The sequence below is a fragment of the Haemorhous mexicanus genome, chromosome 3, assembly GCF_027477595.1.
Source record: "Haemorhous mexicanus isolate bHaeMex1 chromosome 3, bHaeMex1.pri, whole genome shotgun sequence".
Lineage (NCBI taxonomy): Eukaryota > Metazoa > Chordata > Aves > Passeriformes > Fringillidae > Haemorhous > Haemorhous mexicanus.
Window position 1 is genome coordinate 75,985,554 of NC_082343.1, and position 17,921 is coordinate 76,003,474.

General features: G+C 34.7%; 1 protein-coding gene across 5 annotated transcripts in view; it reads left to right on the top strand.

Annotated features, from left to right (window-relative positions):
- The window catches only part of ASCC3 (activating signal cointegrator 1 complex subunit 3), a 251,354-nt gene that overhangs the window by 98,919 nt on the left and 134,514 nt on the right, over positions 1–17,921 (top strand). For all 5 annotated transcript variants that reach the window (XM_059842392.1, XM_059842389.1, XM_059842391.1 and 2 more), the window contains 2 exons: positions 6,335–6,511; positions 9,617–9,688. In XM_059842392.1, the coding sequence (XP_059698375.1) occupies positions 6,335–6,511; positions 9,617–9,688 (249 nt within the window). The remainder of the gene's footprint in view (positions 1–6,334; positions 6,512–9,616; positions 9,689–17,921) is intronic.

Below are 17,921 nucleotides of genomic sequence, written 5' to 3' on the forward strand. Positions count from 1 at the left end.
AAACTATAGTGTTGTGGGGCTTTTTTTCACTGGACTTTCCTATATTCACGATTGTATTTGTAAAACATGTCAGCAGAACTGGATATAGATAGAACTTTTGTGTTAGTTTGGTTCTGGCAGATACAGAGGCAGAGGGATTCCCTTCAATTATGCAGTTCTATCCCTTTTATACCTTTAAGAACTGCATGTACTTAATTTGTTCAGACATCTTCTTCACAGCTTGCATTCAGGTACTTGTTTGTTAAATCCTCAGACAAACCTCTTAATAGCTGCTGCAGGATTAGCTCATTGATACAAGAATGTTTACTGAGACTAGTGTTTCATTTTGCAGCTATTGCCTCTTATAGAATGAGCTAAGTGAAAAGAAATTTAGTTTGAATGGGGCTATCAACCTAGATTTATCTCTATGGCTGACACACACATCAGTTACATTAATTCTGCCAATCACCTGCCTTGCTTGTCACCAGTTTGTACTGCATATCATCAATAAAATTATTGAACAGAGTTGGGCTTAAAAAGCAATTAGAGGAATCCCTTTTTAATGGCTATTTTTCAATTATAATTTCTTTTAAAATCTCTCAGTTCATAAGCTTGTGATAAATATAATACGTTTTCTTGCTATTCTGTGGTGTTATTTTTAGGCATTATGTCATGCAGCCGTATGTCTAAGGAGTCTTACATGAGTCTATCTTGTTAACTTTGTTGTGTAAAAAATTACTTTTTAAAAACTACTTTTTTAAAACAAAACCTAATCTCCATTGTTTGGAAAATGTTATGTATCAGACATTTTGATTAATCTTCAGAAGCTTTTCTCTTACTGTGCGTGGAAGGGATGTCAGGAAGTCATTCTGCATCTCATTTTTTATTACTGATAGGTTACTGTTTTTCCAGTTTAGTGATACACCTGTGGAGTTTAAAATGTAATAGTGATTGTCATACATTTTGTGGTCTTTCATATTATGGTAAAGCAGTGAAACTAATTTGTAGAAAGGTTCCAAGATATTTTTTGTTTCTTAGTTTAGGAGCAAAACAGTAAGCAGAGCATGAAAAGGCATTCTGTCAGTCAGGAAAAACTGACGCTGTGCCAGGTATAGAAATCTCTTAATAGATGTATGCAAAATGTCATTTCTTAAGACAAAGTAATGCATACCTAATATTTAGCCGAGGGAGAATAATATGGCTTCTGATGCTGCTTTCTGTGTGGTTACATTTTCTCAGTACCTCTAGATTTTAAAGTATATTCTTAATGGAGTACTGAGATCACAGTATTTTCAGGGTTCATTGGATGCAGAGTAAAACTAATAAAATTACTTAACTAGATGGTTGCCTAGTAACAAATGCATTCTGTGCAGAGTGAGTTGTAGATAACGTCCTATATAGAATCTTCAAAATTGTATTAGTAATTGCATTTTTACTATGTACTTAGGTTTTGCAATTTTACTGGTTTTTTCCATTTCTGTTCTTAAAACTAGACAACTGCACCATTGTGGACTTATTGACAATTTAACTCTTTCATTACTAGTAAACAATATAGCCATAAACAAATAAATGCTGATGAAACATTCTAACAAACTTCCTGCTTAGTAATTTTAAAACATTTAATTATTTTTTCAATGTTCTGAGCCCTACTCAATTATTTTTCCATTTCTCTTTCTTCTTTGTTTTGGATTAATAGCACAGATCCTGTGAGACAGAGCCATTCTGTGGGTAGGATAGTAATATCTATAACTAATAGTTATATATATATAACTAACTAATAACTAATATGGTACTTCATTCTTTACTACCACTGAACAGGTGACCCAGGAACCTAATTTAAGGTTCATCTTCTTGCACATCTGCACTAAAAGCTAAGAAATGCTTGTCTAATTTTCTGAATATCTTGTCTTTAGTGTAGATGTGAAGGGCATAAAGACTGACTGCAGAGGGTGTGTTGAACTGATCCTGGGTCATCTGAATATCAGATTAATTTCTAACCAGCAGACAATTCTTCAAAGATTAAAATGTGTAAACTTGTCTGCTTCACTTAATTCTGTGCTTAAGTTGAACAATCAGAGATATGATTTCCAGCGTGACTGTAATTCATTCTGTGAATGTGATGTTTTAATACATGGAAATGGGAAAGCTGCCAAGATCACAAAGTTCGGGAAGAACTTTAGAAGTCAGATAAAGGAGTGTCTCTATGCACACACTGTATGCTCTCAAGTGGCAGCTCTAATGTTACGATATGCAAATCTAAAAACCTATTAGAAGAAAATGATCCTGCTGTGTGTGATCAATGTACAGTCCAGAGAGGCACTCCCATACCTGATCCTTTATCATTTACAGCATAAACGCAGATGATGCATGCATGGAAATCAATACTGGGATAGCTATCTTCTGATTATTTTTTTCTGCATACGTGGCATTTCATGTATGTAATTACTACCATTACATGGTAGTAATTGTGTTCTAGGAATGCTGTCAATTCTCCATGTGCCATCGAGAATGCATCTGAATTAGATATACTAGTTAGATGTGTCAATTAAATATAGCAATGGCAATTTTATTTCTCACTTCCAGTGTAACATCAAACCAGTAAAACATAGTAGAGGTTTTCAAAGAACCTGGTGTGCAAATACTGTGTCAGTTCAGGTTTTCAAGGAAAACCTCGTAAATTTCAAATGGTGCTCATTGTTTTACTGGGGTAATTCAACACATATAAACAATGAAATGTTAGAGGCTGAGTTTTAGTAGTGAAGAAAAGGCACTTAGCTGCCTACCGCCTGCCACCAATATGCAGTGTAAACAGAAAACTTTAATTTCTACTGCAATTTCAGGAAAAGGCTGTGGGTTCATGGTTTCTTGTATATGAAGGTATAATCTCGAGTTGGGACTTCTAGGATTAAATAATAAGTGATTCAGTAGTTGAAAAATACTAGTTTTTTAATGATCTGTACACTTTCAAGGCTTATTGTTCTTTAGAAGCACCTGAGAGTAAAAGATGTTAGTGCTTGTTCTTCAAGGGGAAGTCAGAAAAGTAGTCAAAAAATGTATGCAGGGAACTCTGTTATAAAAATGTGTTAGAATTCTATAAACCAGTATGGAAAATCAAGTTTCTATAGTGCTTGGATAGATGAATAATAGATACATAGTTGAAACTGAATTATAATCACAGAGAAAATGCAAAAATTAAAATGTGTTATAGTCACATATTCAGGTAGTCCTGTTTTTTATTTTTTAAGTTTAGCAGAGTTTCAGTCACTGGTGTTTTTATATTGCCATGTATAATTAAAAGAATAAAAGCCCCTTGTTCTCTATCAGCATGCAATGATGTGCATAAACTAAACACAAAGGTTTTAATTTGATCTGGACATAAAATAATTTGAAGGATTGTTATGATACTTTTTTTATTTTAGTGTAAATGTCCCTCTTTTTCCATCTTGGTTATTTTATGTATGTATACAAATTATATATATTTTTGGTGAGCAAATACAAAAGTAGATAGTAAAAAAAATAAAGATTTTTTTTTTTGTTTTCATGGCCTTGAAAGAACTTAATGAAATTGATGGAATGATTTAGAGTCTTACTAACATGATTAGAGGGATGGAGTACCTTCCCCTTGGGGAAAGGCTTTGAGAACTGGGAGTGTTCAGCCTCGATAAACGAAGGCACCTGGGTCATCTTACAACTTTTCTGTACCTGAAGGGCACATGAAAGCTGAAGAGGGTCTTTTTACAAGGGCATGTAGTGATGAGACAAGGGGGAATGGCTTTAAACTAAGAGTAGGTTTTGTTTGGATATTAGGAAGATGTTCTTGACTGTGAAGGTGATGAGACACTGGAATAAGTTTCCCAGAGATGTGGATGTCCTATCTCTTGAAGTGTTAGGCCTCTGAACAACGTGGTCTAGTGGAACGGGTTTAAAAAATGTGCTCTAAATATATTAGTAATCTTAATTATTTGCTTGTGTTAACTGTCAGCTTCAGCTGTCATGTGGAGTGTTGATTCAGGGTTTTCAGTAAGATCCTTAGCTCCAGGGTCACCTCCCCGGTCAGCGACATTAAGTGGCTTCTTTGTTTTACTAAGGTTTTGAAAGTGGCAACTCTCAGTAAATTGTAACTCTTCTCTAGGCACTGTTTTTATTTAAAAAGAAATCTTCAAAGAAACATCTTATATTTAATTGCTGTAAAAATACATATGTCCGTGGTTATTAAGCAATGTTCTTGTTAATTGTTTAAATACTTGAAATGCTTTCTTGCCTTCAGATGGAGGCAAGCATACTTTCAAACTAGTGCTTTCAGGCTCTTAGGAGATTTGGAAAAAATATTGTTATTGAATTTAGCAAAATCAAGTAATGTTTTCCAGATGGGAGCTCAGTTACACTTTAAGATTGCTGTACTTATTAGGCAATTGTGAACAATCTACAGGGTGCATATATCAGCAAGTGGTAATTGTGCTTACAGATTCAAGCTTAAAAATAGAGTGTATAAGCACTGAGTAAATGAAAAGGTTTGCACCACAGATGCCCAGGTGTTGGCTGAGGGGGCTGCAGTGTGGCTGTGGGGAGGGTGTATGTGGGGATGGCTGTGGCTCAGCGAGCCAGGTGTGGCCACTTACAGCACACTCTGATCAGCCAGAGGTGGTGGCACCTCTGGTAAAGCATGGTTAAGAAAGGGTAAAACACTGTGCACCAGTTGGGAGGGAAAATACCATGAGAAACAGCCCTACAGACATTAAGGTCAGTGCAGAAAGATATGGTAGTCCGTGGGACCATGCCAAAACCAGAAAAGGCCAAACAGACAAAGGAGGAAACAACCCACCCTGCAAACCTCCCCTACCTCTCAAAAAAACCCCAAAACTCAAACACCTCAAAACTGTGTGCTTGATGAGGATTGTAACCCTTAGGTCATCACATAATCCAGTCAAAAAAAGTTGTGTAAGAAGTGACAAAGCTTCCTTGTGCTTTTGAACACTGCTTTTATTCCCTGTAGATGGAAGACTTCAGAAAATGAAATCTCATTTGTCCCAGTTTGCATTTACATATCATATTTTATTGTTTATGGAGCTTTCCTTTGGAAAACTGCTCCTGTGCAAGTGAAGAATTGGTCTGCAGCTTTTCTGTGTCATTTAGTTGTTTGCAGCCACAGTTTTAGTGTCCAGAATTTTGCCACAGAACATGTCTGTTACCAGGCAATGTTGTGGTTTGTCTGCTTGTTGTCTGTTGTGTTTGGGTCCATGGTTCATTCTGAGATTTAGTTTAATATTTTGGTGTGCTTCCTATTCTTCAGGTCTGGGTTATGGTGTGGTATTATTTTGTCTTCCTTGAGAGTGCTATCCATTTACTTTTTAATCATCTGTTTTGAAAACTTTTAATTTAACTGTTTTAATTGCATTCCATTCACTTGAACTCAAAACAGGTGAGTAAATCAAAATCTAAATAAAGCCTCAGATTTTTTGAATAGGATTTAGTCAGGTGGAATTTACCAGCCTTACTCATCTTGAGACATTCACCTATTAGAGACAAGTTGAGAACCTTATATATGGTTTCAGTTACAGTGTCTAAAAAGGCTTTATAATAAAATTACTCTGAACTCTGGCTTTAAATAATTATGCTAGTTGTGAGCCAGCCTACGCAGCTCCTAATGTTCCAGAAGGAAATGGGAAAATTTTTGTGTACTTTGTTCATTCAGGTCTTCTGTGTGCTTTCAATCTTTTTGAAAATTACCTGAAAATACATATAATATGCAGGCTTTTGTATGGAACAGAACATTTAGTTGTAAAGCACCATTTCTGTCCCTTATTAAATGGGAAGGCATGTAAACCAAACATTTGAGGAATTAAAGATTTTTAAAAAGAAGAAATTAGAATAAAATGCCAGTTACAAAGAACTAGAATGCATTGTCTAAGAGAGTAATGGAAGCAAAAACCTAAGACAGAGGAGTGGCACAAATTAGATTTCTTTTTCTTTCCAGAATAGTGGTCTGATGTGGAGTAAGGAAGAAAAGACATCAAATCATGGGTCACAGTTTTGCCTATAAATTGGACTTTCCTTCTTAACAAAGCCCGTTTTCTGCTATTGTTCCTCCGTGTCAGTTAATGACTAGCTCACCTTTTGGAGAGCAAAAGTACAATAAAATCGAGAGGTGAATAAGCAAGATTTGATGGAATTGCGGAATGCACCGGTTTCTTCAATACAGGATAATCACCAACTCCCATGTATTGTTCACCTTTTGTAGAAAGTGTTAACTGCTTCTTTCACATTAATGTTTTATAAGGGATGTTTTAAAACCCTGTGCTTGATTCCTTGGCTTACAACACTTGGAAAATTGACAGTTTTTCTGATTTTTTAATAGGTTGAATCTACACAAAGCATGATAAGGATTTTGGGCCTTTCGGCTACATTACCCAATTACCTTGATGTTGCTACATTTCTACATGTCAATCCCTACATTGGATTATTCTACTTTGATGGCCGTTTCCGACCTGTACCTCTGGGACAAACCTTTATAGGGATCAAGACAACCAATAAGGTAAGGAATTGGGAATGCCTAAGAAAGACATGCTGTTTGTGGTCTCTTTTTGATCATGCTTCATGTATGTATGTGTATGGGGTACTTGTTTATTATACTACTGATGTTTTTTTGAAGCATATTTTCTTTTCTATAAAGTTATACATAATTGAGAGGCGCTTTAATAAGAATCTTCTTTCCTCAGTTTACCATGGCCTTGTTGCAGCTGGATACAAAGTTATTTAACTTTGCATTGCCTCTTCTTCACTGCTAAATTTTGCTCAGTGAAGTAGAAATCATCACCTTCAACTGCAGAATCACATTAGCAGCTGATTATTCTGCCTCTTTCATTTCAGGTTTCCAAGTGGTGAATCTTGTTTGGCTGTAAGGATGCATGAGGAAGGCTATAAGAAAACTACTAATTTTTTTAATCCGGATATATATAGATAAACACAACATGCATTAATACTAAAGTTACTGATGAAAACCTTAGCATACTAAGCCATTAATTATCATATGTACATGTTTGATAGAAACTGTATTTAAAGTAATCCCTAAATAAGCTTCTTTACTCTTTGTGCTATTGCTCATTTCAGGAAGCATTAAGACAATAGTCAGGTATAATGTTCTTATTAAAAATCATTGGTGACACTTGATGTGTAAATTATAGCTCTTTAAATACAGGACTTTATACAAACACTTTACGTAGATTTCCCATGCATCTCATTATCTTATAATTAAGATTTATGTAGTTTTCAAAAAATATTGTTCACATGTGATTTCAATCAATAGAAATCAAGACATTTTCAATCAAAAGTTAATTTCATGGCTTAATCAATTATAGCATTTTATTTAGTTTTTGTAAAAATGGACATTGCCTTTCTTACTAGATTATTTAAGTAGTCATTCCATCTGCAGTGCAGGAGAGGAACTTATTTTACAACTGTGGGGATACATTTCAAATCTATATGCATTAGACTAGTTTACCATATGGTGCTTACCATTATTTTCTTATTTTAGTCTTCATTAATTGCTTTTAGTACCTTCACTCTTACTTGCTGTTACTTTCAATTCATCTTTCACTGCTACTTGATTCTAATATTTAGTTTATTTTCACTATATAGTAGGAAAAGAGAAAATGCTCCCTTTCTTCCAACTCACTTTAGAATGCATTTAGGATTCAAAATATCAAAGATATAAATAAATCTTCTAAAATTTGAAATTATTTATAAAACAGTAATTTTCCAAAGAAGCATAAGGAGATCAGGAAATATTAGGAGGTAATAGTTATTCTGAAATATGAATACCTGGCAGACTGTTTTGATTATACCACAGTCAGGAGATATTCTTTTATTTTTCAGAAGATTATCATTACAACTTCACAGAGCAAAATAAATTTTACAATCAAGATAATACACTTTACAGCAAGCAAAATGCAGAAGTATTAAGCCTCTTTGGAAAAGGATTGTATTCAGGATAATACTAATACTAAAGCTGCCTAATTACTGCCAATATCAACGTCCTTGTGGTCTTCATGAGAGGAGGAAAGCAATGTAAGAAAGTCCAGGATCAAAAGCTGTCATTGCAGACCATCAGCAAGTGCAGTCAGAGCTGGGTCTATAGGCACACTACTGAGTGGCAAGGAGCTGGAAGGCTGTTAGTTACTTTAGATAAATGCTTTGCCACAGTTTGCTGGAATCCTGCATCCAAAGAAAACTCCTCCAAAATTTGGAGCTGATTAGCAATTTACAGAGCCACGTGCAAACTGTAGGCAAGCTTTCAAAGGCAAGGACAGCATGATATATTTATTATCCAGAGAAGTTATCCAGAAAAGCTCTTAAAACTCTGTATGTTGAAATTCTTGGAGCATATGGCACGAAGACTAAGGTTTGACTTGTTCAGTCAAGGTCTGTTCATTTCAGATATTTTTCTTTAATATCAGTCTTCTTTCTTTAGCATGTTTATGTTTTTGTCTTTAGGTATAAATGCAAAGAATATGTGAAGTTAATTTTATAGTATGTGTACTTATGCATATATGTTCATGTGTATTTAGGCACTGCTCTTGTAAGTTTCTTCTTAATGATTTGCACTTGGTATTATTTGAAAAAAAGTATTTGGTAAAATGCTAACCTCTCAATTTAAGAATGATTCGACTGATTGCTTGTCTTTAGCAGATGTGCCCATATTTTCTCATCTTTTTATTACTATATTTTTAAAGTTTCAAAGACAAATGTTCTCTTACCTATAAAGCTGTTTTAAAGCTTTGTTTTTCACCTTTCATCTATTCTAGTATTAAGTCCAAGTATTAAATTTCCATTTTGAAATATGTACCTGCTTTGCTTTTGTAGAGCATTTCTTTGTGCCAAAACAATTTGCTTGTAAGACACAAATGCACAAATGAAGAATGGAATTATTACTATGATATTGGAATTTATTTATTTTGATTTGTCACAACATTAACACTGAGGTGCATCCATGTAGATATATGCTATTTGTATTGTAATCCATCAAAAAAATAGAAAAAAAATCTTTAGAATAGGTTGAAGAATATTCTTTTTTTCAACTGGAATCTTTCTTAAACATTTCACTTATCTATAATTGGAAACTCTCTACATGGTACTCAAATGTTCTCTCTGCATGACCCAACTATGAAAAAAATCTCTGTTCTCTATGGTAAAAAAACTATCGGTAATTTCCTGGAGATAAAAAAATACATATGTATGCAATGTAAAAACTATTTTTGTATACCTGATAGAAAGCCTTAATTCTAGATAAGATATATTAAATTGATATTTCCTCAATATCTTGTAGAAGTAAGATTCCTTAATATGAAACAGATAAATTAAAAAACTGGGTTACTTCTCTTTGGTCATTAAGAAACACCAGCAAAGTCACATAATAAATTTTGCATTAACTGCCCTTACTCATACTTTATCTATGTATTTTCGTGTTTTATTTCTGAGTTTAATAGCAAAATGCTGTTGTTGGAATGGGAATTGATATATTATAAATTTAATTGTATAATCAAAGTTATCTTTCACGCATCGCTCTAAATTGCTTGATACATAGTAGATAATCTGTAAAGATAGAGATTTTTTTAATATGGATGTGATGTTTGTTTTTCAGGTGCAGCAGCTGAATCATATGGATGAAGTATGTTATGAAAGTGTGCTGAAGCAAATAATGGCTGGACACCAGGTATTTATTTTTTAGTTTACTTTCCATTTGGAATATACATAAAAAAGTTAAATCATCACAGTGATGTATTGAGAATTATTTTTTTATAATATATCTCTTCAGAGGTAGCCTCTAACCCTAGAAACACTTCAGAGAAATAGCATGCAAGAAAATGTAAACTGACTAAATAGTGTTAGCTTCTAACAGAGGTCAAAATTCCCAGTTCAAAATTCCCAGTTCTGTAAAGTAATTAATGTGTATTTATGTCACTTTTTTTTAAATTACAAGGCAAATTAGGTCAGTACTTTAGAGGCTTTACAACAGGTACTCTTAAAGATTAAAAAAATCAAAAATTAAGCACTTAATAATTCTTCTTAGCATTTCCTATATCTTTCAAATTCTATGCTTTTGTGTTAGAGATGAGAGATGAGAATTACTCAGTGTTCAAAACATGGTGTGTAAGGGCTCAGCATAAGTCATTTGAAATATCCTGGGGTTTGTGTTTTGTTTTCTTTTTAAGGGAAGCAATCCTTCATTTTGTTTTACAATAGAGGTTTCTGCAGTGAATTTTCAAGTCTGGCATTCCCCTCAACTAAGAATATAGGCCTGACTCATTTGCCTGAATAGTTTCTCATTCTGTTGTGATTGTGGTCCTGAATTACTCCCACACAATGTCTCATTTTTGTTAGAACTTTGCACATAAAGCAGGTATGGCACCTCTTCAAAGCAAGAACAAGTGCTAGTGCTCTATGGTGCTTGAAAGGGCTTTTCAGTAAATAACATTTATATAAAAGAGAGAAACTTTGAGCTGTACAGTTGCACTAAGATGTGCACATTTTCTGCTTTTCACAAAAAAATTCACTATGGTTTTTTTTGAAAGATGAACAGTTGATTTATGACTTGGGAAGGGAAAAATTACTTCAGCAGCAGCCTCCTAGTCCTTCTGCCCCACTGCCTTGCTTTAACTCCATTCTTCCACTTATCTTCTCTTGTTGATATCAATTATTGTTGTTACGTTCAGAAAACTTTCATGAAGATTACTTATGGAAATACTGTTATTTTCCTGAGTGAAGACTGTTAATTAAATTTTTTAGCAGCACCAAGGGAACTTTTGTTTGTTTTCTCCTCATTGTCAATTATGCAAAAACATTACCAAATTCCTAACACTGAAGTGCATTTAGTTTCTTATCTTTCATTTCTTGTTTGATTTTGTTTATTTTTCACTTGCTGAAGTGCAAGTGGCAGAGTCTTTAAATCAGTAGTGTCTAAGTAATGTATCTTGGATTCCCAGCAGGGAGTCTGTATGCTGTTTTGGCATATTTACTGCACCTTTCTTCCCCTCTCTTTTCTTCACACTGAGGAAAAAAGTGACTGCAAACATACATGATATTATTTGAAAAGATTCAAATACAGTAAGTTGTTCAATTCTAGTAGGAGGTGTTTTTGTAGCTTTTCTTGAGAATCGTTTTGATTCTTGTGCTAGCAGCTGAATGCATGAGTGTTTTGTTTTAAGGCATGAGCTGCAGTTTTAAGAGTGAAGAGAAGAACTGTAGTCTACTTAATGTTAAAGTTTCAGCAAAGGACACTGTTGCTGATCTCAGTTTCTGAAAATTGTGTTTCAAACCAACAGCCATGTAAGTGTAATTTTGGACAAAGCAGAAGTGTGGCTTCTCTTGCTATATAAATGCTGGTTTGATTTCAGAACGCTTTGGTTAATTTGATTCATATGGTTGTAAATTTTCTTTGTTTGAGAGTATTCATTCTGCTGTGTTGCAGGACTCTCATTTAGAACATGTAAATGGCAACCAGTTACACTGGACTTTTCTTGGGACTCTTTAATTCATATTGATCTTGATATTTATTAAACAAAATATCATAACCTGAGATTAATTATATACAAGTACCAGTATACAAGCTTTGACAATGCAGAATCAAGCACATCAGTTATTGGCTAATTATGATATGTAGTACTGTACCACATGAAAAATTTGAGTTTTCCATTTAATGAGTCTGTTATGACAAATGATCTGTCTAATCGTTAGACCAACTGCAGATGTTTAAAAAGTAGAAAAAAAAGGTCACATAGATACATTTACATTGAGATGCCTACTCCATAGTGGAAGATGAATATTGTGAGCAAATATGATTAATATTACACTAGGAAGGTTTTCTTCAGTGTCTTTTCACAATTTTGAGAATGCCCTTTGATTTTCTAAGTTTTCAGAAACCCATTACCTTGTGTCCACGTTCACCCTATGCTGTTATCATCATGCTCTGTTACCTTTCTTAGCTTGTGTTATCAAAAAAAATTGTATTTATTAACATTATAAATGTGCAAACTTCATATGCTTTTTAACAAAGCTGTGGTTGCTTCTAAATATATTTCTTAAAATGATATTTTCATCTGTTCCCCCCAAATGCTTAAGAAAAAATTTCCATAGGTGTTGTGTATCTGGATGACATTCAGGACAGGGTTGAGATTTTATATCTGTTCAGGCAATAATGTATGACAGACACAGATCTCATTAGCAATGCTCCAGAGAGCCTAAAACTTCTGTTCTGTTTTATGCTCAAATGCAAGAAAGAAATACCAGAACCAGAGAAAAACACTTTCCCTCTCTAAAGTTGCTTGAGTTAATGTAGCTCTTCCTGTGGCCATCAAGCTTTCACAATGTTGTCTCTTTTAAGATTCTTGACCAGAGTCTTTGGAACATCTTAATGAATTAAATTCAGCATTGTTTATCTACAGTTCTGTTAACTCATTCTCAAAGAATTCTCCCACGGCAGAATGAAATAATTTACTCTTCTGCTGATGTGTCACTGCCATATTGTAGGTTGCAGTGTGGTGTTTGGCTGGAGTTACACAGCCATGTGTTTTTATTAGATGTACATGTATTTCCATTTTTCAAGGCTATGGTTGGTAGGAGTAGTTGTATTCTATAGGCATGTGTTTTGACAGATGGAGAGAATCTTTTTATGTTGATTTTTCAACATTCATCCTCTGCAAGACTTCCAGCTCTTCCTGGCTACTGGGAAATTAAGAATTGGTGATTCAGGCTTTAATTTTGATCCATCTGCTCAAACTAATGAGGTATCTCATTTGTAGGCTTCACTTTGAATTACCAAATGCAACTGAAACAATAACATTTGTATTATAGTACAGTTCTCCTCTTGTTTTACTTGAGGAAGTTTGATAAGTGGCTTGCCCTACTGACTTTTTTAGGGCTTTTGTTACAGAAACTTCCTGTTTGGACTAAAAGAGATGAGAAAATGTCCCAAAGGTTTCCAAGTACTTTTCAAATCAGTGTGCTCATTTGGAAGAATTGCTAACAGTTTTGAAATCTGTTGGAAGTTTTCTCTGGCAGATCCTATGTCCTAAGACAGCTTTAAGTGAGAACCTCTGGTGCTGTTAAGTCTGGTTTTCTGGGACTGTCCTTCCATGCTTGATATTAGTTGGTGAATATTTGTTTTCATGTTGTACTTTAAATTTGCTGTGTTCTGTTATAATCTAAAAAGTTGTTAGATCTTCCTGGACTAATTTGCACTGTCAGTGTTTTATTTCTACCTCTTAAACCAAAGATACTTTAAATTAAGAAAGAAAAGAATTGTGCACCCTTTGTCAGAAAATATGACTCCATGCTCAGTTGCAGGTGTGCAGGTGGAGTATTTTTCCAGCATTTCTCTTCCAGGATACTCTTCACTTAAAGACTAGGTGAAGGCTAAGTGACTGAAAATTATCATTCTCTCAGTGTTATTATAGCTGTTTTTTTCAGACAGTCACCAGTAGTGGGCCACATCAACCAAAAGAATTATTTCTGATAGAAAGCTGAAAAAAAATCACATTTTATGGTAAGAAGGGCATCTAATGGCAGCAAGTTCAGGGGTGCAAGTAGCACCTTTCTGAGGCAACCTGTGGAGAACCTCACGAGATCAACAAAGACAGTGACTGAAGAGTCCACATGCCAGCATAATTTCTATAATGAAATGAAACATTACATTACTGGCCAGGTGTGTGTTGACACAGGCAGGTGGTGAGAACAATCACAATCCCAGGCTGAAATGTGAAGAGTTAATTTTTTCCATTACCTCGCTAACTTCAGGACCCTGAAGCGGCACCTGGGCAGCAGAGACACACGAGGGGCAGCCCAGGCACTGCCAGGCTCAGCCCATGCTGGTGGGCAGTGGGGCTGCTGTTTGCACCCATTTATCACATATTGTACCACCCCGCTGTGGTCTTCATGTGCTTTTTATGGTTTCTGAGCTTTGATTCTCTCTCAGGACAGCAATCTCAGGCTTGTCCGTGAGAGTGCCTCCAGGTCTCTGTGAACACCTGAGATAACACAGATATTCTGCTTCTCAAAACAGAGCATAAACAGCAGTAGACATAATATATGAGATTTCCCACACTGTTAATCTGCAGGCCTAGGCAATCCCAGCTGCAAGGTCACTTCAGTGAATCTGCCATCCTCCTCACCATTCTTCCACTTTTAATCTTTCCCTTCCAATAACAGTTTAGGACAATGCATATCATACTGTATTTATCAACAATTTATGACAATAGCATGACACCCTTGTCATGTTATGATTTGAGAAATTTGAGAAATTTTTAGGATTTTTGAGAAATAACATAGTGTGTTTAAGATTTTGGGTATTCCTCTAAAGCATATCATGTAAATTTTGATTTCATGGTAAATTCCTTTATCTAATATATTGAACTGCTGCTCTCTTTGTCAAGGTTCAGTTGTTTAAGTTAGTATCCTAGAGAGTTAACTATTTTTGACTTTGACTCATAAATTCACATCCATTATGTCTCCTCCTGTTGCTGAGCTTTTCCTGGTTTATCTCATTAGCTTGGTTACCAGGAGATGATCTCATATTTCTCCCATTGGCCCCATCACCTCTTAAATGTTTTTGCTGTTATGAGTTTGTCAGAACCTTACTCTGCTATCTTTCCTTTTTTTCTTTCTTTTTTTCAGTCTGAAATTCTTTCAAGCAAAAAATCCCATAAATTTCTTGTTTTATCAATTAGAAGGGTTGTTGCTGAAGTCCTTGAAAGCTTTTGAAGGAGGTTCTTCCTCAAACTGCAGTCATAAAACTCTTCTTTTGCCACTCTCCTTAGACTATGCACCTCATTTGTTTCTCCATTTTCTTGGTTTTTTTTTTTTCTTATAAGTGATTCTCTTTGATATTGCTTAAACCTTCAAAAGAAGTCCTGTGTTTTCTTTGCCCTTGGTGTTGTTTCAGCAGGTCTCTTAGATTTTCTCTCTGCACTTTATTCTCCTGTATGGCTTTTTTTGCTGACTTACTTACAATACTCCTGTTACTCATCTTCAGTCACAGGTATCTAAGTTCCAGTCCTGGTTACATATCCAATGCACTTTGCTCCTTTGCCATTTTTTCTGTTTATGACAGTTTTTAACTTGGAGGGCCTTTGGCATTCTCTTATCTTCTGAAACCTCTTTTCCTTTTTAAGACAAGAGTTCCTGTTTTCCCATTGCTTTTGGGACTTTTCTGTGTAAGTCTGATGTGACAGTATCTTCTCTTTCGCTAGCTCTTGTACTCAGGGAAACTCTAGGAGCTGAACTTGACAATCCATGAGTGTCCCTTCTGGCTCAGCTTATTCTGTGGTTCCTTGAAAGTTCATTTTCTCACTGAGCTTGGTGTTTTCAGTTCATAGCAAAAGCTGGCTGTTCAGTAGGAGCTCTGACACCTTTCTGTGGTTCTCATTCCCTGGCTGTTTATGGTTCAAGGTGTCAGTACATAAGTACCTTGAGGTTCAAGGTGTCAATACATAAATACTGAGGAGACATCATGGCTTTAGAAGTGGTTTAACTGTGCAAGGAACAGCTTTTCTGGTGGGAAAAGATGTCGAATTGTCTATTGCAAAGAACTTGGGTTTTTGAAATGCTGTATGGTTTTGAAAGCCTCAACACAACATCAGAAAAGGAATGCAGTAGTAGTAATTGTACAAAATTAGCAACAACTCCACTTAACTAAAGCTAATAACTGCAGGTCAGTAGAGATACAACAACTCTTTTTTGAATTAACATGCTAGAAATCTCACTACTAGGATGAAAAATGTGGATGAAAAGTAACAATGAACAGCTTTATACAAACCATCTGTTCTTGTTGAGGCACTTCGAGTGGTGATTTTGAATTGCCCATTTTGTGCTTATTTCAGTTCAGTTTTTTCAACCTTTTGAAGAAAGTGCTTTTTGAAGTACATTGTTAGTTTCTGGGCTTTTACTCTTCTCCTTTGAGCTAGTTTTTTAGGTTTGGCTGGACTGTGTTCTCTTCTGCTTTTGCAGTATTGTCTCAACTGCATCTGATTTACCTGTCACGAGCTTTTACCTTCTATCTATTAAAATTAAATGAATGTGCAGAATAGAGCCATGTATAGTTGTAACATTTTTAATTAGTCCATGCATTGGGTGGTTACTACGCAGTTTTCTGGAGATCAAGATTGCTTTATTAATTAGAATTTATGTTCTTAATTAAAGAGTTGTCTTACACTACTGGTCTGCATTTACTTCATTAGAAATAATTTTGAGGTGAAATAAATTTTTTAAAAGTTTTAGAGTGATTTCTAAGTGTCACCTTGCACAGATTTTTAATAGTTTACTCTTTCAAATTAGGATTTTTGTTGTCTCAGATCAGAAGCAAATTTTACTTAAACTTATATAGTCAGAACTGGTTCTGTGATGCATATTGCACATAAAGCATTCACTTTGTCTGTTATTATTCTCTATGTACAACAATTGAACTTTGCAGTACTTAAAAGTGTCATCTTGTTTTTCTGAGCTATCTTAAACTAAAAAAGAAACAGAGTAGTTAATTTAAATCTATTATATTAAATTGTCAGCAGTGAATTTGACAGGTATTCATTTCATCTGTAAAAATGATGGATTAAATTTCTTTATTATCAGTTTTCCAGCTGTTATTTGGCTGCAGAAGCCGTGTGAAGATAAAAGTTTAATAAGCTTAGTTACTGGAGCTGTTGACAATGCTTTTATAGCCATGTCTTGAGATAAGATTTAATAAAACATTATTTTCTTCAGAGGTCTCTCTGGGACTCAGTACCTTGAGAATTAAGCTTGTCCTAGTATTTTTTTCCTTGGTGAAATAGTGTTTATAGCATGCTTTGGACAAATAAGTCTGAGAATTTACAGAGTTTATTAACTTGTATTCTTCATCTAGACTGAGGCTTTCTTCTAGATTTTCATTTTAAAGAGTTGATTTCAGCCTGAGTTTTTGTACCTCTGTGTCTGCACAGATTGTTTCTCTTTCATCATCTGGTGTAGCTTATTTGCATATATATGTGTGTATATTGCTTCTACTTTTATATGTGTGCACATGTATGAATAAAAATAGACAAATACAGAAGGTAAAGTGACCTGGCAGGATAACTGAAATATGACTGATGATTTTTAAGTGTTACTTCTCTGTCAGCTGATTAAATGAAGAATTGAGGTTTTTGTATCATTTTCTTTTGCAGCCTTTGCACAATTAGGGCCCATTTCTACGTGTGGTTTCTTTAACAAAATCACAAAGTTATTCAGTGATGGTGCACTATTTTAATGTTCTGCCTCTTCATCATTTATTTATTTTCTTCATTTCCACAATAACTGCCTTTTCAACTTTAAAGATATAATAGTATAATATTATGCCTGTTTAAATGAAATTTTGTTTCTTATTTTAATTGAAAAAAATATAGTGATGTGCTGTGCACTTCAAAAAGTGCTTTATACCAGATGTTTCATAATATTGTCAAATGATATGTATATCGTATTTTTCTCTATATTTTCTGCCCAAATTCGTTTGATTTTCAGCATATACCTTGTCAGCTGCCTTTATGAGCCACTGAGGAAATTGCTGGAAATGGATGCCATAACAAGTTATGTGTATAAAACCCCATAATTCTTCAATTAGGGAGCCTTCCAAATGTTTGTGTGCAATGTTTCTATGCAGTATGCTAATTTTTACCTGTACGCTTGTATTTATGTAATAGTTTGTCTGTGTATGTGTACTCAGGTGTTCACAATGATTTTATGTACACCAGAAACACCAATTTAATATCTTCTCATTAGTTATGAGTACGTGAGGTGTTCAGTTTATGTCTGCAGTCCTGCACAGCTACATGGTGTTGTCAGTATTGGTAATCTGAGTTAGCAAGTGCTGCTGTTTAGAATTACTCTTCTTCTGATATTATGAATTTGCATTGAATCATTAACACAAACAAAAAAAAATCAAATTT